Raw genomic sequence first — 26,408 nt, forward strand, 5'->3', positions numbered from 1 at the left:
GGAATGCACACAGTTTGTCAGCATTTGCTGCCCTACTCTGTCTCATTGTATGTAGGCTTGGTGTCCCAAAAAGAGATCTCTGTTTCCTCTAGTTCACTGCCAAGCTTTCAAATACTCTTACGTTCCTCTACAAAGTTCCACTTTTAGTCTGTCAATCAAGTTCCTGCCACTGGCAACCTAAGAACTCTCTGCTCTCCTGAGCAATCAAGAACAACCTTTGATAAACATGTAAGCTGCTACATTTTACCCAAGCCTGATTTCCTCCTTCATTTGTGACCTTTACTTTACTTCCTCTTCATAAATTCTCACAGAGAGATTATGAGAATTTCACCCCATATTTTTTTAAAATACGAGAACATAACACAGGAAGAGCCTGCTGGATCCAGCCAATGGCCCCTCTTGTCCAGCTTCCTGTTCTCACTTTTATTAATTATTAACGTATTAATTGCTTGTCACCCAAAGGTATCCAAGGGACTTAGAGTAAAGAAAAATACAAAATACATAATGCCATAGGGTTAAAGGGGGGGGGGGTAATAATACATTACTATTTAATACAATATAACATTTATGGAAAAACAGAAGAACATAGCAGCTGTATCAAATGGTAGCAAACAACATTAACAATACTCAAATAATAAACAAAGTCATACTCTGACCCACTAATGAGCAAATAAACAAACCTCAACCTCCCCCCTAGTCCAAAACTCATTCACATCAAAGCAACAATCCTTTAACCTCCCTACCCCACCCAGGGGCCTGGTGTCAAGCAGGGCTGTCTCAAGCCGGTCGGGCGCCCTGGCGCGGAGATCGCTCTGGCGCCACCGCCCTGGTGGGTGGGCGCAGCCCGTAGCCTGGCTTCCGCGCGGCTTTGCCGCGCAGCGCCCTCCTGCCAGCCTGGTGCCCTGGCACTACGCACCACCAAGACTACCCCTAGAGCCGGGCCTGGTGTCAAGGCCAGTTGTTGCAAATCAGTTGTGGGGTGGTGGTGGTCCAGCATCTCTTCTCTCCCTTCAGGGGAAACAGACATGTCCCAGCTTGGGTGGGGCCTTGCCTAAACCCCTCTTCTTGTAGCTCCATAGGTTCCTGGATGCTTGGGTTGCCCCATACCAGGATCCAACACTGGTCAAATTCAAAGTACATTAGGTACTTCCCAGAAGACCATTCCAACAGCAAGGTCTGATTGGAATGATGATCCAATTCTTACCCATTGCCTTGCTACTCCTTCTTACCTGTTGTATAAAGAGCTGTGACCTAATTTCACTGAACACTAGTGTGTATCATTCTTGCTGCACCCATGGGCCATAAATCTATGTTGAATACCCCTCCACTCATTGCTAAAAGTTCGTGGTAGTGCTTTGCCCTTTACCTTCCTTTACTCTGGTGTCCAAATGAAGAGCTTTGCCCCACCTCAGCAAATGGTTTCCAGTCAAATATTCCACCCCCCCTCTTATACATGAAATCATTTCCTTGCCTCATATACACAAATTAGGGCTTCCATATATCAATGGAGTCTTCTTCTGCAGGCAACACTAACAACCAAATGCTTCACCTTTGGGTAGATAAGGAAATGTTAAAAGTAAGACATTGAATGGACAAATAAAACACGTCATAAGATTTATGGCAGAGAGAGAAAAGTACATAAGCACACCAGTGCTGTTTACCACAAGCATTTGAGTTTGGGAGCTTTTTGTACCTGGACAGAAGTCTTGACGAGATGGATTCCACAGTGATGGTCGCTTGGGTGATGCTGTTCAGTACATTGGCTTTGCCAGGTGTCTCAGGTAATTGCTATCCCAGAGTACATTAGATGTAGCAAGTTTTTTTTACCAAAGTTCCACTTACAGATTTTGGCAACAATTTGGGGACATATTTGCAAAGTTATGAAGCATGACTATAACAGGATGATTTTGTATTTGATGCCTCTTCAGTTATCCAGAAATGATCGCGGTTAGAAATGAACTGATGGTCAGAGAGGCCGTTGATCTGACTCCATAAATCAGTTTTTATGAAAGAGCCAGAATAGGCTTTGAACTTTAGATGAAAGTAAAGCATGAATTATTTTTATAGCTTAAAAAAAGAGAGAGCAGATGCCAGAACTCAACAAAATGTTCACTTGAGCTCATGGGAAACTAACTGTATCAATATAGCACTTCTATTAAAAAAAGGAGTTAGGGACACAGGTGGCGCTGTGGGTTAAACCACAGAGCCTAGGGCTTGCCGATCAGAAGGTCGGTGGTTCGAATCCCTGCAACGGGGTGAGCTCCCGTTGCTCGGTCCCAGCTCCTGCCAACCTAGCAGTTCGATAGCACCTCAAAGTGCAAGTAGATAAATACGTACTGCTACAGCGGGAAGGTAAATGGTGTTTCCGTGTGCTGCTCTGGTTCGCCAGAAGCAGCTTTGTCATGCTGGCCACATGACCTGTAAGCTGTACGCCGGCTCCCTCGGCCAATAATGCAAGATGAGTGCTGCAACCCCAGAGTCGCTCACGGCTGGACCTAATGGTCAGGGGTCCCTTTACGTATATAATAATAATAATAATAAGGTACATCTTAAATTAGTTCACCACAATATTTTAGGATTGCATTCTAAGTAATCTTTAGATACTTTACATACTGATTATTTTCATTCTTCCAAAATGTCTCTTGCATGAGCAGGTGTGGGGAACTGTGCTTGATGGGTGTGGTAGTGGCAACAGCCCCAGGCTACTACTCCTGAACACCCTCGTTGAACACTGTTATTGGAGGATAGCTGCATGTGCCATGTGGCCTGTTCTGATGCCTGCATCTAGCCTGCTGCATTCAGAAGTGGTGGAGGACATTGTCCCATAGCTAGCATTGAAATAAGATTGAATTGCCAGTCCAGTCAGCTACTGTGCATGGAATGATAGGGCCAGCATCTTGATGCCTAAGGAAGGAAAATGTCTTGGTCTGATCCTGTCTCTCTTCCACCCACCCCTCCTTCACAGCTGCTCCAGATGCCCTTTTTACTGAGCAGTTATGATTTGTGCTCATGAGCTTATTGAGTAGGGCCGTGCAACTTGGGTTACTATATTGTTAGGAGACATACATAGCAACAACCAAGTTATCCCAGTATGCTTGGGGGCATGGGTTAATTGTGTGGACTGGAAGACTCAAGAGTCGCCCCTCTAAGGAGATGTCACAGTTATACACATATACCTGCAATGTTGTTTTCCAATTCCTTCTACTACAGGTTATACAGTCATTCCGGATATCACAACCACGACTACCACCACGACTACCACACCAGAACCTACTACCAGTAAGAACTCACTTTTGCTTTTTCCAAGTATCATGGGATTTAAAATATTATTTGTTTCAGGTCTAGAACATAGGTTGTATCTAATGATAATCCTGCTTAGAGTAGACCCATTGAAATAGGGCTACAGTGGTCATGTCCATTAATTGTAATGTGTTTTACTCTGAGTAGGGCTGACATTGGAAACTTGACTGCCAAAATGATGGATTTTAAGTTCTGTGAGAACACAATACAAAGAGAAGAAAACACACACTCAGATAGATTTGAGAGAGATGCTACTCTTAGCTTCATTGTTCTGCATTGGGACCGTTTTGGGAGGAACAGCAGGGTGTAAATTTAAAATAAATAAATTATTATGAAGACAGAAGCCACGTATCCAGAAGCAGCTTGAAGGATAGGGTGGATTTGCTACATGAACGTCCCTGCTGGTGGGGCACTCCTGCCAATGTGTTTTCACTGAACTGTCTTCCCTACAACCTTGGACCTTCCACGGTATCTCCTAGTAAGCAGTGACCCACCTGCTAGGATGCTACCGTAGTATAGCAGTTCCACCTCACCAGGTGAGTGGTTTCTACACACACCTGGATATTAAAATGCACTATTCTTTGTACAGAGCCCAGTCTAGTGAAAGGAGAGGTTGATTTCGAGTGAAAAACTGTGATCAGGGAATGCTTTATGCATGCCTTTCATCCCCCAACCCTTTTACCCTCAGTTTTCATTTCTGAAAATGATGCTGATTGCTAGTTTCCAGATATTTTCAGGAAACTTTAAAAACCACACATTCATATGACCCTGAAACCCAACATAAACATTGGCCTTCATGACTGAAGGACTGATTCCTGGGACATCCACAATTATTTTCTCCAATCAATATTGTCATGTTTGAGGAACAGTCCTAAATGTGTGGTTGCAAATAACAAATAAGAAATCTCACAATTAGCTTTGTGCCACTGCAAATCGTACACTCACACAATTAGGAGAGCATTCTCTAATTGAATCATGCTTGGCCTATTACGTATCTTCATTTTGGTGCAGGATATTACCGTATCAGGGGTGTGTACTGAGCTAGCTTAGCCCAGCGGATCCATTGCTTGGATCTCCCAATCGATTCCAGCGGTTTGAGGCCCGCGGGCACTGCCTGGCTAAAAAAAAAATCAAGGGCATGTATTCACTCTACAAATAACTAAAATAGATGTGGGGGGGGGAGAATAAGGAACTGGGGTGTAAGTAAGCTTTTGGCCATCATTTGACCTTTTGAGTTCTGGAAAAAAAGATTTGGATGGAGTGTTTCCCATCTCCCAGCTTCACAGAAATGTGCATAAACAAAGGAGGTTCTTGATTTCATTAGATTAATTCCAGATGATTTTATAAAGTCCGTTTCGCATGATGAGTGTTTTCTTCTGAATGCCCATGGTAAGAGCTGGTCGATCGCATCTGAAAACCTGTTAGTTTTCATGCCTTTTTCCTGGGAGAGGGGAACTGCCACCTGTTGATGCATGCAAGTACATTCCTAAGAAACATTCTTCATACAAAACGGACACGGTGACTTAAAGATGGAATATGTGAGCAGTCTCTGAAAGAGAAGGAAGAAACAGGAACATGTGAATTTCTCTTTAAAGAGGAGGAATATTTTGATTCCTAAAAAGTTCATCTGAAAATGACAATGGAAAACTATCAAGAGATGACATTTCCATTTCAAACAGTAACATGAGGAACAGACCTTAGTGCGGACAGAACAGGAGGCTAATAATATTTAATACCGCCCAGAATGGCTGGGGCAACCCAGCATATAAATAACAACAACAACAACTACAACTATTATTACTACTACTGCTGCTGCTATTACTACTATTATTATTTTATAGTATGAAAAAGTCTTCATTGCCCTTACAAATATTTAGTTACAGTTATCTACCCTCATAAAAGGATTTTCATAACTTTAGTTTAATAATTCAAAGAAACAATCAACCTGTGGGTATTGCATAAAAGAGGGTGCTTTTCTGTAAAGGCTGCTAAATGCTAACATATGTTGTTCTTTTGCTTGTTTTTCAGCTGCTGTTATAGCAGAGGGTGAGTCTACTGTTCATATTTGTCCCAATACATGGTGTTCATGTTTGTCCCAAGTTTCCAATTAGACCTATTCCATTAGCTCAGTGGTAAGAAACCTGCCCTTTTGAGCAATCTTCTGGGGCTACATGTTAGTGGTGCTTTGGCCACAGGCAAAAGTGGGGAGACAAGGAATAAAAAATTATTAATAATAAAAAAATAAAAAATAAAAATATTATCTTTGTACAGTAGGTTTTTTTCTACACAAACTAGAGGCAAGGTATTACTACTTATAGAATGGTTATATTCGCAAAAGTTCTAGTCAGTTCCCCCCCCCCAATTTGTCATTTAAAATCAGTAACCAAAATGGGCAACTACTCCATATTTACCCGGGTTATAGGTTTTAAAACAACAGCTAATATCTATGGTACAGTAGATAACAAATACAAAAGAAAATCAGCACAATTCTAGTAGTGTATAATTAAAACTATTTCTTTCTTTCCAAAAAGGTATTTATGTGCGGCTGGCAGACGGAGTCAAGAACTGTTCTGGTCGTGTGGAAGTTTATTTATTTGGTGCCTGGGAAGGCATTTGTAGGGAAGGATTTGACTTTAAAAATGCTGAGATTGTTTGCAGGCAGCTCAACTGTGGAAAAGCAGTTTCTGTCATGGAAGACTACTCTGGCAGCCCTTCTCCTTACCTGAGCAACGTGACTTGTTATGGTTATGAAGATTATTTGTGGCAATGCTCTTTTCATGAAGGAGTATGTAACAGTAACATAAATGCAGCTGTGATTTGTGCAGGTAAAATAAATTCTTTGTTTGCTCAAGGTTTCATCTTGATAGGTCTGGTCAGTTTTATTGCAACTAGCCAAAGGCCTTCACAGTAGACTACAGAGAAAAAAAGGAAAACTTTCCTCTGAGTTCATACAACATAGCCTGTAGCAGTTTGCAATATAAAAAGAAATTTACAACATTAAATTTTAAAATTGGAGTGCATTCACATAACTGGAATGGAGCTTCTTGGCTGCCAGTGCAAATTTAGCCACCTGGTGTGTAATATATAGATGCTACTAGTTCAACTGTCACTTCCTGTGCAGATCGACCGACCTGGAAGCCAATTAAGAATTGGGAGTATAATTTTAGTCACTGATAGAGAAACTTGATATATTAGAATTAAGGGACTCTTGGCTCTTAACCTCATATTTTAAAATATTCCATCTTTTATTCCCCTTTTCAAAACAAAAGGTTCTCACAAAGTAGTTCACAGTCAAATGTTTATAAACAAAAAATGCAATGAAACAACACCAACCAAATCACTAAAATCACATATTAAATAATTTAAAAAAATTCTAACACTAACAGAACCACATTCACATGAGCATTGTTCTTGCAACTGATAAACGGGAGGGAACAAACGTCTAATTTAGTTTTAAAGTAGATATTAGATGGGACTCCAGCTCATTTTTAGTTGCTTATAGAATTGTCCAACCAATTCACACTCCCACACCCATTCCTGAAATCACTGGAGTTTAAGGTGGTACCGTAGGTATCCTGGTATACAGTTCTTTCCCATTATTTAGCATTTGGTGTGATATGGCACTGTATTGATCAAAAAGCCACAGTTCCACTACACAGCAAGGCACTGTGGTGTAAAAGGAACAATAGAAGTTGGATCAGATGCTCTAGTTATATAATCAGTAAAACTAATGCAATAAATCTCACTTCTGAATGCAGCCTAAGTGTTCAAATTTAGAAATTCGTGTTACTGTATTATTATTTTTAAGTCTGGAGACTCGATTAGTTAGTAATTTACCAAATAATAAGTCAACTGTATGTGCAAATCATTTCATGTTTCTTCATATTTTCTTCTTTGCAGATAGTGGAGTAACGCCAAAAGGTAAGTAGGAACTGACATAACATATGCAGAACTGTGAGATTAAAATCCTGTTATTACAGTTTTGCCATTGACTTCAGTTTTAAGTGCACTGCTTGTCAGCACTGCAGCAGGGCTCTGTTTTGGGTGTTTGCTGTGCAGTGGCAGATTCTTAGGGATGGATGGGTAGCAGCAGCAGCCCCTGGCTGTTTTTCCTGACCACCTTGGCTGTACACTGCTATTGGAGAATAGCTGCATACGCCACGTGGCCGGTCCTGCATGCCTATCTCTAGCCTGCTGCATTCCGATGTGATGGAAGACACTGCCCCATAGCCTGTATTGAAAAGACTCAACTACGGTCCAGTCAGCTGCTGTGCATGGAATGGTGGGCCCATGGGGCCACCATCTTGTTCTTTACTCAAACAACAAAATGTATCGGTCTGGTCCTGTCTCTCCCCCACCCACCCCTCTTTTTCTGCCCCTCCAGATGTCATTTTTATTGTCTATCTATAATTATTCATGTTCATGATGGTATAGGACCATGCCACTGGGACTGGCAGGATGCTGGTGATAGTGCAGTAGGGGAAGAGGGGCTGAAGTCTGACTCAGGAGATGGGGGAAGTGGTCTATGGGAACCTGTATCAGCCAGGAGTAAGAATCAGAGGCTGAGAAACTTTCAGAGCTGGAGGAAGAGGGAGGCCAGGCAAGTGAAGGGCTGGCTGTGTGCTTCCTCACCCTCCCTTCTACCAAGATCTCCCAGAATCAGGAGAGAATTGAAGTGAGTAGAGCAGAGGCAGCTTCCATGCAGATGTAGTCTCCAGCTACGTGTGTCAAGGAAATGTACATAATCTAGTGGAGAGGGAGTGATCTGCAACTTCTCCATAGAGCCTGGACCTGGGAATAACTACCTAGATGCTAGATTGGTTTGCGTAGGTCTCCAGAGCTGTAAAAGCAAATGTAAGTGTTATTTTTGACAATAGAGAGTTAGCGCTCTGCCTTTGGTCTGGGAAGCACCATTGACAGGTTATTATATTCATGGGAGGCATAGTAACAATCAAGTTACCCCAGTATACTTGGAGACATGACTTAATGGTGTGAACTGGAGGACTCAGCAGTAGAGAACCCCACTCCCCAGAGATGTCACAGTTGTACACATATACCTGCAATGTGGTTTTCCCATTCTTTCTACTACAGTTTCCACGACCACGGCCACAACTACCACACCAGAACCTGCTACCGGTAAGAATTCACTTTGTTTTGCTTTTTCCAAGTATCATGGGACTTAAAATATTATTTGCTTCAGGTCTAGACAATAGGTTGTCTCTAATGTTAGTCCTACATAGAGCAGACTCGTTGAAATAGCCCTACAGTAGCCATGTTCATTAGTTATAAGCAGGACTAACATTGGATACTTGACTGCCGAAATGATGGACTGCAAATTCTGTGAGAACACATTAATGAGAAGAAAACACGCACCCAGAGAGGATTTGAGAGAGATGCTGCCCTGGGCACCTTTAGAAGAATCAGCAGGATCTAAATTTAACATAAATTATTATAAATTCAGAAGGTGGATCAGATGGGCCACTACCCTGACCAGCAGGCTCATCAGTGCTTCATTTTGATGCAACTGGGGTTACTATATTGTTAGGAGACAAACATAGCAACAACCAAGTTATCCCAGTATGCTTGGGGGCATGGGTTAATGGTGTGGACTGGAAGACTCAGGAGTCGCCCCTCTAAGGAGATGTCACAGTTATACACATATACCTGCAATGTTGTTTTCCAATTTCACAGCCATTCCTGATTTCACAACCACAACTACCACAACTACCACACCAGAACCTGCTACCGGTAAGAATTCACTTTGTTTTGCTTTTTCCAAGTATCATGGGATTTAATATATTATTTGTTTCAGGTCTAGAACATAATTGGGCACAATTTCAAAATGGACAACTTGAGTTTTCCAATTGGCTGATCTCAGTTGAACCATAAGCCTGATGTGTGTTTGATGCTTCTCAAAATCCAGTTCCATGAGCCTCTCCCTCTATAAGGAGTTGTGTGTGTAGCAGTAGTAGATAAGCTCAGGGATGAGAAACTTTTCAGCCCAAGGGCCACATGCCCTTCTGGTGCCCCATACTAGTGACGGGTGTGGCCAGAGGCAAAAGTGAGCAGAACAATGACTATAACAATTACTTTTGTGCTGTATGTAAGTTTCTACACAAACTAGAGGCTAGGACTAAGACTTATTGTGTGCTTATGTTAGCAAAAGTTCAAGTCAGATTTTTCAGTTATTCATTTAAAGTGACAATGGTGAAATGGGAAACTACTCCATATTTAATTGGGTTATATCTTTCTAAATGACGGGCAACTCCCCATTTATACAGGGGTTGCATTCTGTGGCACTGCACACGTCAGCGGGACACACATGAGCCCACCACCTAGCATTCTGTAGCATTATTAGAAAAATTACTGCATATATGAAGCTTGTTATATGATTCAAAAGCTTGACAGAGTATATTTGCTACTTAGACTAAGTAAGTACTCAAGCCAACATCATTATTGAGTTCTAGAAAGAACCACAGTTACCTTTGATTCCACTGTTTATATAATATGCCAGTACTAAAAGTCAAGCAACTTCTGCTCTGCTATCTCTGTCACTGTCTTCTATCTAATACTTTATGTTTGTTCTGCAACTGTATCCTCTCCTGTACCACCATCCAAACCACCATTAACAGAACAAAGTAACTCAAGTTTTCCATCACATATCATTTATGGGCATGATAAGGTTTGGAAATCTTATCAGTACTTCTGCATTTAGTTGGCAGTCCTTGTTTATAATGTTCAAAAAGTGTCTAGCGTAGGAAGATTGAATGGGCAGTTGATGTGAAAACACATTTCCTATCCAAGATCATTGGGGCCATTACTACCGTATTTATCATGACTTTAGATTTTATTGACCTTATGTTGCCCCTCTCACTTTTACATGGTTTGGAAACTGATAAATAAATATTTGAGAGAATAAAAGACATTGGGGGAAATCAAATCCATGATACAGGTGTAGCTTCTTTGAGAACTATGAAGGGCTCTGATCCCTTTAAAGTAGCTTTGGTTATATTTTTGCCTTGGTAATACTGAAATTATGTGAAATAACTTAGCTGTGCAGAACTATTTAAAAACACACATGCCTAAAAAGCTTACAGTTGTAATGTTATACTGTTTTGAAGAAAGCTTAGTTCCGGGATTATGAAAAATGTACACACGCACCATGGTTGGGGATATTGTACACCAGTGAGGTGTCTGGAGTCTGTTTCCACAATCCTAGCAGAGCATTAGCTAAACAGCCTTTCCTCCATCAACATCTCCCAAATGGGATAAGTAGTATAAGCATGGGATAAGCATGGAAACTGGGGCCCTGCTGAGCACAAAACCCCTAATGCAGGTTCTGTTGTGGTATGCCTCCAAACTAACTCCTTCATCCCTGGACGGTCTATGCAGCTGAGTCCACATGATGCTGAGAAGGGGAATGTCATGAACTGGGCCTTTTTGAAAGCCTCATGATATGTGTTTTACATGTGTATGATAGAATACTTCATTATATACTCAATGATGTGGAGTATGGGGCATGTTTTAGCTTAGCTTCTTTTTTTTGCCCCTTTATGGCTGTTCAGTCATCATTTTCTTTCAACTGTCTGCAGAGATCCTTGGAGCATGTCAGCTACTAGGCTTCTGCTGGCTGCACCACAGTTATGTGTATAAAATGCTATGTATACTACCTTTTGCTCCTTAGAGGAAAGGTGGGATATAACGGAGAGTGAGATCCTGAGTGGGGTACATATGTGCGCAGAGTAGCAGACCAACCTCCACTTACGAGTTCTCACATGCTAGCCAGGAGAAGAGGTGTGGCATGGACTTCCGTTTTCCTTCCCCATGTAGATATTTGATTTTCATCTCCTTGTCCAGTTCTAATAGTGATGAAATTAGTTGTGTCAGGTCCAGGCTTGTGTGAGGGCAGCCCCTGAAATGAAAGAGGGGTCCTTAATTCCAAGACATCCAAGACCACCTCCAGCCTACCTCTGTGCTACTGCAGCTGAAAGAACCACAGGTGGCATCTCTACCTGTTCCTTTGCTGGCAGAGGTCTTCTCAACTAATGGGAAGGCAACTCCACTCCATCCTAACTCTCTCCAGTCAGTGGATCAAGGGGTTGGGATTGGCCTGTAAGTAGGTAAAACAAACAAACAAAGGTACTGTGGTGTATTTGTATTTACCAGGTTGTGTACTGTTGTAGGTAGAATGGCAAAGGGGACTTTTGCCATGTTGAGGGTAGGCAAAGGGGCACGTCACAATCTGCTTCCTCCTATGCTTGATTGGGTGTCAGTGGTGTTGTCCTGGATGCTAGAGAAATGTATGTTGGTGTTATACTATATTAATTGTACCATGGCAATCCTCAAATCTATAACAGAGCTGACCCACTGGTGTGGGTAGAACTTTTCATGAGTAAGCCATTTGAATGCTGGGACTTCATTTATATCTGTTGAAATAAATGTGATAAAAAGCAATATCTTAGTTGTTCTGACTCAATTAGCTTATTTATTGTAAGAGAACCTAGCTTCTGTTCCTTCAACATGACTTTTTAAAGTCATTGAAATGTATCTAACTAACTCATTCTGAGAGTAGACCCCAGAAGTGGTTGACGGGTTAGCCGTGTTCACTTGACCCCTTGTCACTATGGCTTACCAGGAATGGTGAGATGGCAGTGAGATGGGTGTGGGGCAAGCACACTGGCAGAGCCAATCCAGCACTACTGCCGTTGTGTTTGCTCTTCATCAACTTTGCCATGGCCTTACTCCTTCCAGTAAACCACAGTGATGCGAGTGAATGATTCCTGACAGGAAGTCAGGAAAGCCGTGCCACTCCACCCTGCTGACCACTATTGGTAGACCCATTGAAATCAATGGACTAAAGGTAGTCAAAATGAAATTCATTGATTTATGAGTATGGCCCTGTTGTTCTGTTTTGAGTTCTATGTCTTAGTTGGACACAACCCAAACCCAGTGAGAAGCATCTGTAAATGTATGGCAGTCTGTTCAGAAATGTGATTTCACTTTTTTGTTGCACTCTTAGTGACCTCTGTTTGTGGTGGTCATCTCTATGAGCCATCTGGGAAACTCACTAGTCCAAATTATCCTGTTGTATACCCAAATAATGCATACTGTGTTTGGGAAATCCATGCTGAAGGTTATTCCTACATAAATCTCATCTTTGAGTATCTTAAGTAAGTGGCAATATTTTTAGGATTGTGTTGCCCTGTGTGATCTTTAAAAATGATTTTGTCTGCATGCCTGCCTTTCTGTTTGCTGTCAAATTGGCTTTACATGTTAACAATAATCTATATGCTATTTCTGAGCTTGCCGAGTTGTGTGTAGACCCAATATTAAATCATTTACTTGTATTCTAAAGATTTGGCTCAGACCTTTTAAAAAAAGGCTCACTCCGTAAGTGTGAAAACAAAACAAATAGTGTGCCAAAATTTGCTGACCTGGGTCTACAAGTCCCAATTTTGTGTGGATTTTAACTTTTTGTGTTTCATAGTTACAAGCTAAATATCACCCTACTCAGTGGTTTCTAACTTTATATCCACAGCCTGGAGCCACGTAATCACTGCTCTTATGATTATGTTGAAATCTATGATGGGCCAGCGTATGTAGCTCCCTTGCTAGGAAGAATTTGCATTTGGGAGCACCAATCATATATTTCTAAGTCAAATACATTGTCTGTTGTGTTTTCAAGTGACACTAGTTCTCAAAGCACTGGATTTTTGGCTATTTATTTTTCTATTCCACAAGGTAAGATTTCACCAAAGAGAACATAATTCAGGACCATGCTGCTTTACTTTAGTGCAATTTTTCAAGTCCATACCTGCAACTGAATTAAATACGCTGTGCTTGCATTGCTGTATCCCAAATTGTCATTCAGGGCCATCCTAAAAAATATTGATGTGTGCATGGGAACTCCATTATTTAATTTTCTCTTCTCTCTCCCATGGTTAAGCAGGGAATAAGCAATTTAAACTACTCAATGGTTTATCTATTTGGCAGTTGAATCTTTTGCAGAGAAAGGTAGAAACAAACTTGTGGCAAGATACACAGTTCTCTCTCATGTGTTCTGCGTATATAAATTACTTGAGTCTCAGTTCAGATTTTGTACTACATTTATTAGTGGCTGCTTTTGTTTGTTCATTTAAGTACTTTATCTGAAGAACTTTCAATTGCCAAAGAGCAATACATTGACAAAAAAATTAATTTATCCTCTATTTTGAACTTAGCCACCAATTTTCACTTGCATATGCTGTCTTCTTCCAGAGTCACCAGAGATTGAGTTTGTTCAAAGTGTTGTACAATATATATTGCAAATTTTGTTACTGTGCTCTTTCTGTTATAGAAAAAAAACTGTTGTACACCCACATGTTATTGAATATATTATGTATAAATCTCTAGAAGAGACAAGTTCTCTCATGTGGCTACACACACACACACACACACACACACACACAGCCTATATACACTGTATATTCTGGCATATAAGACGACTGGGCGTATAAGACGACCCCCAACTTTTCCAGTTAAAATATAGAGTTTGGGATATACTCACCGTATAAGAAATACGACCCGGCGTATAAGACGACCCCTGACTTTTGAGAAGATTTTCCTGGGTTAAAAAGAAGTCTTATACGCAGGAATATACTGTGTATGTATGTATGTGTATGTATGTGTATGTATGTGTGTGTGTGTGTGTATATATATATATATATATATATATATATATATATATACACACACACACACACACACACACACACACACACACACGTGTGTGTGTGTGTGTGTGTGTGTGTGTGTGTGTGTGTGTGTGTGTATATATAGAGAGAGAGAGAGATAGGCTGTGTACACACCGTACATTAAAAGCACACATTTTGCCCCAAAGAATCTTGGGAGCTCTGTAAGGAGTAAACTACATTCTCAGGATTCTCTGAGAGAAACCATATGCTTTAAATGAATGATATGAACACAGCCATAGAGAGATATCTATAGGTATGTAAAATGGCTGCTGTTTAAGAAACAGGAAGCAGGCTCCTGTTTACCAAGTTGTTTCCTGTTGTCTTTCAAAGACGTGTCCTTAAGACTGGTGAATGGATCATACAGCTGTGAGGGCCGTGTTGAACTCTATTACAAAGGAGAATGGGGAACAGTTTGTGGTGATTACTGGGACATTGCCGATGCCCAGGTTGTGTGCTGGCAGCTTGGATGTGGAAAAGCCATTTCGGCCCCAAGAAAAGCCTATTTTGGCCAAGGCTCGGGATCTATTCTCCTTGATGATGTGATCTGTAGAGGAAATGAGTCGAACCTGTGGGACTGCCGTAGCCTAGGGTGGCATGTTCATAACTGTGGCCACAGCGAAGATGCGAGTGTCACCTGTGCAGGTATTTTCTGATCTTGTTACTTGCATATAGCACAAAAGCAGGATACCGGTAACTGAATCATGTATGGCATCCCTCCTCTTCCCTCCTGAAATGCAACGTGCTTAAGTTCTATTTGAATCAATTGCCTGAAGTGCAGAACTGCTTGCTTTGGAATTTATCCTGTTCATGATGTCGGTTTAAATTCATTGAATTGATTCAGCTCATAGTGCTCAGCTAAATTTGGAATCCATCAGAGGGCCAGACCAGAGCATGTCCCCAGCCTTTCTTTCAAGCCCATAATATCCAGCCACCTAAACTTGCACTTAGAGAATATCATATGTGCAACAGCACGGATAGAGCACACATGAAATCCCAGATTCAAACACCAGATGTGGATCCCAGTAGATAAAGGAGTCGCATCATATGGCCTCACATCGCACAGCACATTGGCCTAACCAATCAGAGGATGTGGAACATAAACCTATAATCTCATTTAGGCAAGTGTCTGGCTCTCACATATGTCAAGATTCATGTAATTTTGCCCAATCCCTTCATCCCACCTAGGCTTGCTCTATGGCAAGAAAATTCCTGACATGTCCTGGTTCTTGGGTTTTAAAATGGCGCCATAGGGAAATTTTGTGGCAAAACCTGGCTGTATGGCACCACGATGGGTTTGTTCCCAAAAGAAGCTCAACAACTTTGCGGATGTCATGAATTTCACTTTTTGAAATAAGGCAACCCTATCTCACGTAACTTCTGGTTGCATGTTCATTTGTTTGTCAGCACCTTCTGGTTATTGCTGTATGAGACATTGCACTGTTCACTCCTGCACTTCCAACGCTTGGTTTATTATCATACTAGCAGTAATCAGGAGAAGTAGGACAGTTGTGAGCTGTTGAGGCCACCTTTTTGTCCTCTGGCAAGGCTCAAGCCATGCAGGGTGGAAAATCCCAGCTTCTCTGCCAATGTCTTTGACTCTTGAAGCAGCTGAGGTGAGTAACAGAGAGGTGAGAGTTTCTGCTAACTATCACAACTGGAGTAACAGATGGTATACTTACAGCTTTGTGTATAGCCTCCAAAGTGGTGGACATCCTATATAATAATGTCCATGTTGTCCCTGCGTCCAGATGTCCCGTGTGTCCCTGGGTCACTGCGCATGTGCCCCAGGGATACAGGGATTGGACAGCAGAGACTGCGCGCGCGCACTCTCCCCCCACTCTGCCTCCTCCAACCGCCGCTCCCGCCGGGGTGGAGGCCGGCGAAGGCCTCCTCACAACCCTCCCTGGCCGTGAGGAGCGGCGGTTGGAGGAGGCGGGGGGGGGGGGAGAGTGCGCGCGTCCTTCCTGTCGGCGGCTGGGGGAGAGGAAGGAAGGAGGAGAAAGCGCCGCTTTCTCCTCCTCCGTTCCTGTCCCCCTGCCGCCGACAGTAAGGACGGGTCCCAGGGTTCGGAGAAGCGCTGCGCAAGCGCTTCTCCGAACCCCGGGATGTCTGCTTCCTGTCGGCGGCTGGGAGAGAGGAACGGAGGAGGAGAAAGCAGCGCTTTCTCCTCCTCCGTTCCTGTCCCCCTGCCGCCGACAGTAAGGACGGGTCCCAGGGTTCGGAGAAGCGCTGCGCAAGCGCTTCTCCGAACCCCGGGATGTCTGCTTCCTGTCGGCGGCTGGGAGAGAGGAACGGAGGAGGAGAAAGCAGCGCTTTCTCCTCCTCCGTTCCTGTCCCCCTGCCGCCGACAGTAAGGACAGGTCCCAGGGTTCGGAGAAGCGCTGCGCAAGCGCTTCTCCAAACCCCAGGATGTCTCCTTGCTGTCGGCGGCTGGGAGAGAGGAACGGAGGAGGAGAAAGCAGCGCTTTCTCCTCCTCCGTTCCTGTCCCCCTGCCGCCGACAGCAAGGACAGGTCCCAGGGTTCGGAGAAGCGCTGCACAAGCGCTTCTCCAAACCCCAGGATGTCTCCTTGCTGTCGGCGGCTGGGAGAGAGGAACGGAGGAGGAGAAAGCAGCGCTTTCTCCTCCTCCGTTCCTGTCCCCCTGCCGCCGACAGTAAGGACAGGTCCCAGGGTTCGGAGAAGCGCTGCGCAAGCGCTTCTCCAAACCCCAGGATGTCTCCTTGCTGTCGGCGGCTGGGAGAGAGGAACGGAGGAGGAGAAAGCAGCGCTTTCTCCTCCTCCGTTCCTGTCCCCCTGCCGCCGACAGCAAGGACAGGTCCCAGGGTTCGGAGAAGCGCTGCGCAAGCGCTTCTCCGAACCCCGGAATGTCTGCTTCCTGTCGGCGGCTGGGAGAGAGGAACGGAGGAGGAGAAAGCAGCGCTTTCTCCTCCTCCGTTCCTGTCCCCCTGCCGCCGACAGTAAGGACAGGTCCCAGGGTTCGGAGAAGCGCTGCGCAAGCGCTTCTCCAAACCCCAGGATGTCTCCTTGCTGTCGGCGGCTGGGAGAGAGGAACGGAGGAGGAGAAAGCAGCGCTTTCTCCTCCTCCGTTCCTGTCCCCCTGCCGCCGACAGCAAGGACAGGTCCCAGGGTTCGGAGAAGCGCTGCACAAGCGCTTCTCCAAACCCCAGGATGTCTCCTTGCTGTCGGCGGCTGGGAGAGAGGAACGGAGGAGGAGAAAGCAGCGCTTTCTCCTCCTCCGTTCCTGTCCCCCTGCCGCCGACAGTAAGGACAGGTCCCAGGGTTCGGAGAAGCGCTGCGCAAGCGCTTCTCCAAACCCCAGGATGTCTCCTTGCTGTCGGCGGCTGGGAGAGAGGAACGGAGGAGGAGAAAGCAGCGCTTTCTCCTCCTCCGTTCCTGTCCCCCTGCCGCCGACAGCAAGGACAGGTCCCAGGGTTCGGAGAAGCGCTGCACAAGCGCTTCTCCAAACCCCAGGATGTCTCCTTGCTGTCGGCGGCTGGGAGAGAGGAACGGAGGAGGAGAAAGCAGCGCTTTCTCCTCCTCCGTTCCTGTCCCCCTGCCGCCGACAGTAAGGACAGGTCCCAGGGTTCGGAGAAGCGCTGCGCAAGCGCTTCTCCAAACCCCAGGATGTTCTAGCGCCCGTTATTGAACGGGCTGAAATACACTAGTTCTTTATAAAGATAGGGGCTGCCAAGCTTTCGACTCATGCAAGATCTCATACGCAATGCAGGTGAATAACAGACACAACTCTCCCTCATGTTGCCTCTGAAAGATTATCACTGTTGTAGTTCAGTCTGTCTTGCCCTCTTGCAAGGCGCAGGTGCATGGGGAAGGCAATTTAGGGCAACCCCACAATAGAAGAGCTGGATTCTCACTGGCCCCTGCTGGTATAGCAGAAAGTCCTACTTGTTATCTACCTTGCAATGGGAGTTGGCAACCATGTTTTAGCCTCTGCATTTGCTGGATTATTGCTTGGTTGTCTTTGAAGAGAGAGATGGGACAGTGATCAGTAATGGACACCCTCTGTGAAATATCATTTCTGTGCCAAATACTCAGTAGTTACAACTGAAAGCAAGATACAGTTGCAAGCTTAATGCTCTTTCAATCATCGTGTCTGAACCCCACCCCACCCCCAATTGATGGTCCCTCTAATGTCTTTGTTGCAATACTATAGATAATGTTGATGATAGTTAATGAAATTAGGAAGACAATACAGTACTTAACAATATACACACTCCTTATAGAGTCGTGGCTAGCGGGGGACTAGCCAGATTTTTTTTCCTGGGTGATGCCTCTGGAGGCCTGCCATTGAGGATCCCAGACTCTCTCTCTCTCTCTCTCTCTCTCTCTCTCTCTCTCTCTCTCTCTCTCTCTCTCTCTCTCTCTCTCTCTGTGTGTGTGTGTGTGTGTGTGTGTGTGTGAGAGAGAGAGAGAGAGAGAGAGAGAGAGAGAGAGAGAGAGAGAGAGAGAGAGTAAATGTGCATGGGGTGTGTGTGCCAAACTGGGTCTTTGATCCGGGTGAAATAAAGCCTAGTTTCGCCCCTGCTCCCTATGTGGGAAAGAACTGGAAACAGTTATTATACAGTATGACCTGTTTCTTGCCCAGACTGAGATATCCAAGGGGGGGGGGAGCCCTAAGTGTTTGGTGAGAGGGACTGGAGTGTCTAGGGATTGCCCACTAAACTGGGTATGTTTTCAATTGCCTTTACATGGGTAGAACGGTTTAGTCATGCTGGCCACATGACCCGGAAAGCTGTCTGTGGACAAATGCCGGCTCCCTCAGCCTGAAAAGCGAATTGAGCGCTGCACCCCATAGTTGCCTTTGACTGGACTTAACCATCCAGGGGTCATTTACATTTACCCTTTTTACTGTCTGCACAGTGCTCACTTTGGTGTGTCTTTGTGCAAAGTGCCCTTTCACCAGAGTGCTCCAATCACCAAATTTCCCCCAATGTGCTTTTAAATTCTCCAGGCAGGCAATGTAGTCCAAACACTGTTTTCAGTAATGGTAGGGAGGAGTGTGAAGCACTGCCATAGCCAGTAACAGATGTTATGCAACTGCAGAAGTCTGCAAAACACAGACGTCTGCAAAACACAACCCTTCTGACTATTTTGCTATATTGTATATATCATCCTCACCAACTCTATTCCACCCCCCTAATCTGTCTCTCTCTGATATTTGCCTTCCCCAACCAGCTTCTCTGTTCTCAACAGCTCCCGCCCTCTTTGTCTCTCCACTGGATATTTTTAAATGTACATACTAGTATTAAAGGAAGATATCTTTAACTTATATATTGTGTCTTATATATTCCGTCTAGGATTTTTAATCTTCTCTACATTGCTTTCATGTTGCTAGCTGCTTGTTTTTAGTTCTGCTGATGTGTTTTGTACGTACTTCTCTTTTATATTGTAGTATTTAATGTTCTTTTTAGTTTTTTATTGTAAATGTAACTTTTTGTAAACTGGCCCGATCATCTGTTGAATGGTGGGATATGAATATAATATAGTATAATATAATAATAATAATAATAATAATAATAATAATAATTTATTATTTATTTATTATTATTTATATTGTTTTGTATTGTATTGTATTGTATTGTATTATAATCCAGGACAGATTATCCACCTAAATGTAACTGGTTTCTCTCTTTTGTTGTTCAAGGTTCCACAACAGAAAAATAGCCAGTAATTAGTTTTTTTCATTTTCATTTAAAACATAAATAAATCTGCTACAATTCCAAATAAACCAGAGATTTATACACCAGCTCCATTTAAAAAAAGGGTCCACATTGTTGTTTTGGAGATTCATATCTTGCATCTATCATTCAAACATATGCAACTCCCAACACTCCTGGCATTTGCATGCTGGCTGGGGCTGATGGGACCTGTAGTGCAGCAACATCTGGAGCTCTGCATGCTCTGGCTTGGAGTGCCCTCTTGAGGTTGCTTAGTTAATTTAGCAAAAAAATATGGAAAGGCGTTACAGTGGTACCTCAATTTAAGAACAGTTCCCTTTATGAACGATTCGGTTTACAAACTCCACAAAACTGGAAGTAGTGTCCCGGTTTGCAAACTTTACCTCAGTCTAAGAACAGAAGCCGAACAGTGGAAGGGCACCAGCAGCGGGAGGCCTCATTAGGGAAAGCGCACCTCAGTTTAAGAATGGTTTTGGTTTAAGAATGGACTTCCGGAACGGATTAAGTTGGTAAACCAAGGAACCACTGTATTGGGCTCTGTCTATCAGTTATGTCTCTTCTTCTCAAGCCTTTCAAGAGCCCAAGTCTCGACACATTTTCTAAATCTGTTGTTTTACAAATCTGAGATACAGTGGGCTATGAGTTCAATTTTTTTTTAAAAAAAATAGGCTGATGGGTGGACAAAGGTGATTTCTTAGAAATATGAACACCTTCTGATTTCTCAATCAGTTCTAATATTTTTCTTGTGTGTGTGCGTGCGCTCATATATGTCTCTGTGTGGTTGTTTTACCTTATTACGAGGCGGCTTTTAGCTGGTGGAAAGTCTTTCTGTTACTTCAAGTAGTGACTTAGGTTCTCAGAACATTCTGATTGCATTGCTTGTGACAGAACAGCATCATTCTTGGGGGGGGGGGGGGGAATCACTGTTTCTATGGTCAGCCTGTGGAGGCAGCTATCTTTTTGCCCAAATAATGCCCCCGAGAATGCCGCTACATCATGACATTGTATCGTTCTCAAGGGACATTCTATCACAGAAAGGCCACCAGAGCTGCATACATACCATCCCTTTAAATAATCCTGGGAACTGTAGTTTGTTAAGTTTGCTGGGAATTATAGCTCAGAGGGAGAGAAATGATAGTTCAAATGATTCTTGGGGGATGCTTTAAATGTGCTTTAAAAGGGTGGTGTAGAAGTAACAAGGTTTCCATGCCTCTGCAAAAGAGAGAAACCGACTCTGCCACATTGTATGGCCCTATTTGTCAGTTGTAAACAGCTTGCTATTCTTCTGCTCCTCCAGAGAGATTACTGTGTATGGAAGCCACAAGCCAATGCATGTTATATGGACACTGTGTGCAATGTGTGCAATTTCTGTGCATTTCTAATTCCACAGAGCTTTTTAGTGTCAGTTAGGCTTTAGCAGTTGTAACTGGATTTTTAAGTTACAACATTTTAACGTTTAAAGGATGATAGAGTGCATGGAGTGTGTATAGATGACTTTTTAGCTAGGCACAACCATTTCTATGGACCTGTGGCACATGCTTCAGTGATGCACCTCCATCATTATGTCTGACTATATCATACCCTCCAACATTTCTGCAGTGAAAATAGGGACATCCTGTTCCATAATGAATTTTTTTACTATTTGAATCCCATACACCTTATTGAGTTGCCCCAGCCACTATGGGCAGCTTCCAATATATATATAAACATAAGAAAACACCAAACATTAAAAAAACCACACTTCCCTATACAGGAGTGCCTTCAGACAGCTCGGGGGTCAAATAACTCCATACCCTCCAACATTTCTCCAATGAAAACAGGGGCATCCTAAAGAAAAGTGGGACACTCCAGGATCAAATCAGAAACTGGGATGGCTTCTGTAAATCAGGGATGTCCCTGGAAAATAAGCACACATGGAGGGCCCTTCATTTCAATGGATCAAGATATCATTTACAAATGGAAAAATTCCTTCCAGCAGCACCTTAGAGACCAACTAAGTTTGTCATTGGTATGAGCTTTCGTGTGCATGCACACTTCTTCAGATATGAAAGCTCATACCACTGACAAACTTAGTTGGTCTCTAAGGGGCTGCTGGAAGGAATTTTTTTGTTTTGTTTCGACTACGTCAGACCAACACAGCTACCTACCTGTAACAACGGGTTCAGGGCAGGCAAGGGCAGTTTGATTATTGTGTGTGTAGCAGAGATACCTTCATGCATTTGATTACCTTGTCTTTTATTTCACAGGAAATTATAGTTGTGGTTCTTCTTACCTTCCATATGGATCTGGATCATTCAGTACTCCCTTTTATCCAGCACATTATCCGAACAATGCAAACTGTGTATGGACAATAAATACTTGGAATGGCTCACTTATAAACCTCACAATTGCAAGTATTGAGTAAGTACAAGGGGAACTAAATAGTGCTATAAAACTGCAGCTCATTTAAATGTGGACTGTCCTGTGCTCACTTTGTCATATACTGTATGTTTACTATTATAATTGGGAAGCATGACAATGAACATCTCTGTTGAGTATTCATGTGCCCTACTTTACAGAGGACAGCCCTGTATTCAAGGAGCTGTCAGAGGAGAGTCCTCAGTCTGATGACACTGAATTGATCTTGTATGGTTCGGAGGCATACTGAATCTCTGCCATAGTTAATTGATATACTAAGTTTATATGTTGGGTTGTATGTTAATGCAGGTTTCTTGTTTTTATTCCAGGGCACAATGCCCCTTTGACTATATTGAGATCTATGATGGATATATCTACTCACGTTTCCTAGGAAGATTTTGTAATGGGTCCCACCGAACATTTTTTTCCACATCAAATGTTCTCACAGTGGTGTTTCACAGTGACAGTAGCATAACACATCGTGGTTTTTTGGCTTACTACTCTTCTGTTTATGCGGCATACGGTGAGTCTGTGTGTGTGTGTGTGTGTGTGTGTGGTGTGTGTGTGTGTGTGTGTGGTGTGTGTGTGTTAAATTGAACTCAAGTTGAATGACTGAATGGAGTAATAGTTTGTCATTGTGTACATTCATCACGCCCCATGCAGAATGTACACAGAATCCTTCCAAGAAGAGGGGATTGTGCACATTTCCTGATAAATATACATAATCCCCAACAAAACTTTGAGAATGCGCAAATCTTGGCTCAATTTTGTACATTCCCTGGTCATTATTCACTGTCCACAACAGGCCTTTGGGAATGTGCATATATAAAGTGATTGGGTTTTGTACATTCTCTAGACATTATGCATAATATCTAACAGGCTTTTGGGAATCTACATATCTCAATGGTAGCTTGCACTTTATTTGAGCTACATGCACATTTTCCAGTCAGCATGCATTGTCCCATTTTTTCCCTCTGTCTCTTGTTCAGAAGCATGCAATCTGCTCTCTTTGGGCTGCTTCTGACCCACTACCTAATCTTCTTTGCCCACAACACACCCTCTCACTGCTCAGCTAAACACCATGCTGAAGAGGGGGCTTCAGATAAAGATGATTTATTATTACTCTTTATTAAATATATATCCCACCCTTCTTCCAAAGGAATTACCCCCCCCCCTTTGAAGACTAGCCTCCTTTTAACCAGCTGAGCACACATGGGGGAATGCATGTAGTGAAAAATTCTACATCTTTGCACACCCCAGAGGCGTAGCGAGGGTTGCCATTGCCCCGTGCACAGTTTTCCCCAGGGTGCATTTTGCTCCTCATACCACCCTGCCAGTCCCATGCTGCTTTGCCATTGTGTGGCTGGCAGGACATCAGGGGGGTGCAACAGGCATGTGCCCTTCCAATCAGACCAATCAGGCTGACTGGAAGGGTGCATGCCTGCTCTCATGTGTCCTCCTCACATCACCCTTCATGCTCTGCTCCCCGTCGGTGCACCCGGATACTGCTGCCTCACCCTCCCACAATTCTGATGGAAATTCTCCCCACTCTGGTGTCACTATTAAGCTGAGGGAAAGCCTTAATAGCAGAATTTCTACCATTGTTTAAAACCGCTACTTTCCCCTCTACCTCTCTGTGTGTGTCTCTTCTTACTTCCATGCCATACCACTGCTGTTGTGCAACCTGCCTTTGCTTTTGCTCCTCTATCCCATTCTGATGTCATGAAAACCCAGGATTATGATACAATACTACAAATTCTCCAATGGGGGCTGAATGGTGAAGGTCTTACATTTTTGTCTACTATATATTTTGGAAAGTAGTTTGTCTGTCCATTTGTCTGTTGTTCTCTATCTGTCGGAATGTCTCTTGATTTCCCCTCACAAACTTAGCTGGGGGCACTGTTATACAGTGGTTCTGATCCTTCCTCCTGGGCTGTGTTCAGAAAGTGGTGGTGGGGGATGAGTGTTCAGACCCCTGGGCTCTCACTTGTGGGGTGCCTCAGGGTTCTGTCCTCTCCCCCATGCTTTTTAACATCTACATGCAGCCGCTGGGAGAGATCATCAGGGGGTTTGGGCTGGGTGTTCATCAGTATGCGGATGATACCCAGCTCTACCTCTCTTTCAAATCAGAACCAGTGAAGGCGGTGAAAGTCATGTGTGAGTGTCTGGAGGTGGTTGGAGGATGGATGGCGGCTAACAGTTTGAGGTTGAAGTACTGTTTTGGGGGGAAGGAGGTGGGCAGGTGTGGAGGAATCCCTGGTCCTGAATGGGGTAACTGTGCCCCTGAAGGACCAGGTGTGCACCCTGGGAGTCATTTTGGACTCACAGCTATCCATGGAGGCACAAGTCAATTCTGTGTCCAGGGCAACTGTTTATCAGCTCCATCTGGTACACAGGCTGGGACCCTACCTGTCCGCGGACTGTCTCACCAGAGTGGTGCATGCCCTAGTTATCTCACGCTTGGACTACTGCAATGCGCTCTATGTGGGGCTACCTTTGAAGGTGACCCAGAAACTACAATTAATCCAGAATGTGGCAGCTAGACTGGTGACTGGGAGCGGCTGCCGAGACCATGTAACACCGGTCTTGAAAGACCTACATTGGCTCCCAGTACACTTCTGAGCACAATTCAAAGTGTTGGTGCTGACCTTTAAAGCCCTAAACAGCCTCGGTCCAGTATACCTGAAGGAGTGTCTCCACCCCCACCGTTCAGCCCGGACACTGAGATCCAATGCCAAGGGCCTTCTGATGGTTCCCTCACTCTAAGAAGCCAACTTACAGGGAACCAGTCAGAGGGCCTTCTCGGTAGTGGCACCCGCCCTGTGGAATGCCCTCCCACCAGATATAAAAGAGAAAAACAAGTACCAGACTTTTAGGGAAGCTTTTAATGTTTAATAGATTATTGTATTTTAATGTTTTGTTGGAAGCCGCCCAGAGTGCCTGGGGAAACCCAGCCAGATGGGCGGGGTATGAATAATATATTATTATTATTATTATTATTATTATTATTATTATTATAGCTTGAAGGTTCCTGAGGTATAGTGGCAATATTCTTTGACCGCACTGGAATTCCTCCAACCCCTACAGCTTCTTATTCAGCTATTTTCCTAACTATATCATTATTTCTACTTTTTCTTTCAGAATTCTGACAAATTTTCTTTGAAAGGCTGGTGTCAGCTTGTGAAGCAGAACTCATTCATGACACCCACCCAACATGTATTTTCATAGCCCTTTAGCACATTCATTCTCCAGTACCTTCTTTCTAGTTGAGGGGAATGACTTGAAAGAGGTGAAAATGTACAGAAAATACTAGACATACAGTCAAACCTCTGTTGTTGAACATAATCCGTTCCGGAAGCCTGTTCAGCTTCTGAAACATTTGGCAACTGAGGTGCGGCTTCCGATTGGTTGCAAGAGCTTCCTGCACTCAAGCAGAAGCCGCATCGGACATCTGGCTTCCGAAAAACGTTTGAAAACCGGAGCATTTACTTCCGGGTTTTCGGCATTCGGGCGCCGAAACATTCCAAAATGGAGCCATTTGGGAACTGAGGTTTGACTATATTAGGGGATTTTATAAACCCCAGACTTTAGCAGGCTCTTGCTGAGACTTGAATTCTGCAGTATCTGTTACCATAAATGACTGTGAATGCTAATGAGTGATCCACATGCTTTTGGTGTCGCCATCCCAGGTCTCCAACTGGTGAATGGACGTCATCGCTGCGAGGGCCGTGTCGAAATTGGTTCTTACAATGGAACATGGGGAACTGTTTGCGATGATTCGTGGAACCTGGTGAACGCAGATGTGGTGTGCAGACAACTTGGATGTGGAGGGACTACCCCATTAGTGGCATATTTCGGTGAAGGCTCTGGACCCTTTCTTCTGAATGATGTTTATTGTAATGGAAATGAGCACCACCTTTGGGAATGCTCCAATGCAGGCTGGAGATCCCACAACTGTATTCGCAATGAGGCTGCTGGTGTCATCTGTTCAGGTGACTTCTGATTTTGTCATACATATTGTTTCTATATTAGCATATTTTAATCAGTTTGAGCATCTAGGTTAGGCAGTATATTCACTAAATTTTTATTTTTATTTATTCTTTGTAATAGCAAATAATCCAGTCCTCGCTAACTATAACTAATAGTAACATTGATTATTCAGGAGCAAAACAAACTGTTGATCTCCCAAGGTGCTATCAATAAAAACAAAAGTATTGGGCTTCTACAGTGGGGAAAATAGCTGCAAATTATGATCTGCAATCTCTGATGAAACCAACACCA

The 26,408-nt window shown here is 43.6% G+C and overlaps 1 protein-coding gene and 1 long non-coding RNA gene across 3 annotated transcripts in view; one reads left to right on the forward strand and one right to left on the reverse strand.

The window, feature by feature from the left end:
* Positions 1-1,680: 1,680 nt before the first annotated feature.
* LOC118096495 (deleted in malignant brain tumors 1 protein-like) overlaps positions 1,681-26,408 on the forward strand; it is a 40,935-nt gene continuing 16,207 nt past the window's right edge. The window contains exons 1-13 of one of the 2 annotated variants that reach the window (XM_035138403.1): positions 1,681-1,781; positions 3,211-3,279; positions 5,329-5,346; positions 5,832-6,125; positions 7,201-7,221; positions 8,392-8,436; positions 8,992-9,048; positions 12,320-12,470; positions 12,839-13,041; positions 14,364-14,675; positions 21,977-22,130; positions 22,457-22,650; positions 25,817-26,119. In XM_035138403.1, the coding sequence (XP_034994294.1) occupies positions 1,715-1,781; positions 3,211-3,279; positions 5,329-5,346; positions 5,832-6,125; positions 7,201-7,221; positions 8,392-8,436; positions 8,992-9,048; positions 12,320-12,470; positions 12,839-13,041; positions 14,364-14,675; positions 21,977-22,130; positions 22,457-22,650; positions 25,817-26,119 (1,888 nt within the window). In that variant the 5' untranslated portion in view covers positions 1,681-1,714. The remainder of the gene's footprint in view (positions 1,782-3,210; positions 3,280-5,328; positions 5,347-5,831; positions 6,126-7,200; positions 7,222-8,391; positions 8,437-8,991; positions 9,049-12,319; positions 12,471-12,838; positions 13,042-14,363; positions 14,676-21,976; positions 22,131-22,456; positions 22,651-25,816; positions 26,120-26,408) is intronic. The other variant, XM_035138404.1, reaches the window with a different exon arrangement.
* On the reverse strand, positions 1,780-15,859 carry LOC118096499 (uncharacterized). The gene is made up of 4 exons (XR_004693930.2): positions 15,713-15,859; positions 11,313-11,410; positions 11,066-11,212; positions 1,780-4,849 (listed from the first exon to the last, which is right to left on the reverse strand). It is a non-coding gene; the product is annotated as an uncharacterized LOC118096499 (long non-coding RNA).

Source organism: Zootoca vivipara, chromosome 5 (genome assembly GCF_963506605.1).
Source record: "Zootoca vivipara chromosome 5, rZooViv1.1, whole genome shotgun sequence".
Classification (NCBI taxonomy): domain Eukaryota; kingdom Metazoa; phylum Chordata; class Lepidosauria; order Squamata; family Lacertidae; genus Zootoca; species Zootoca vivipara.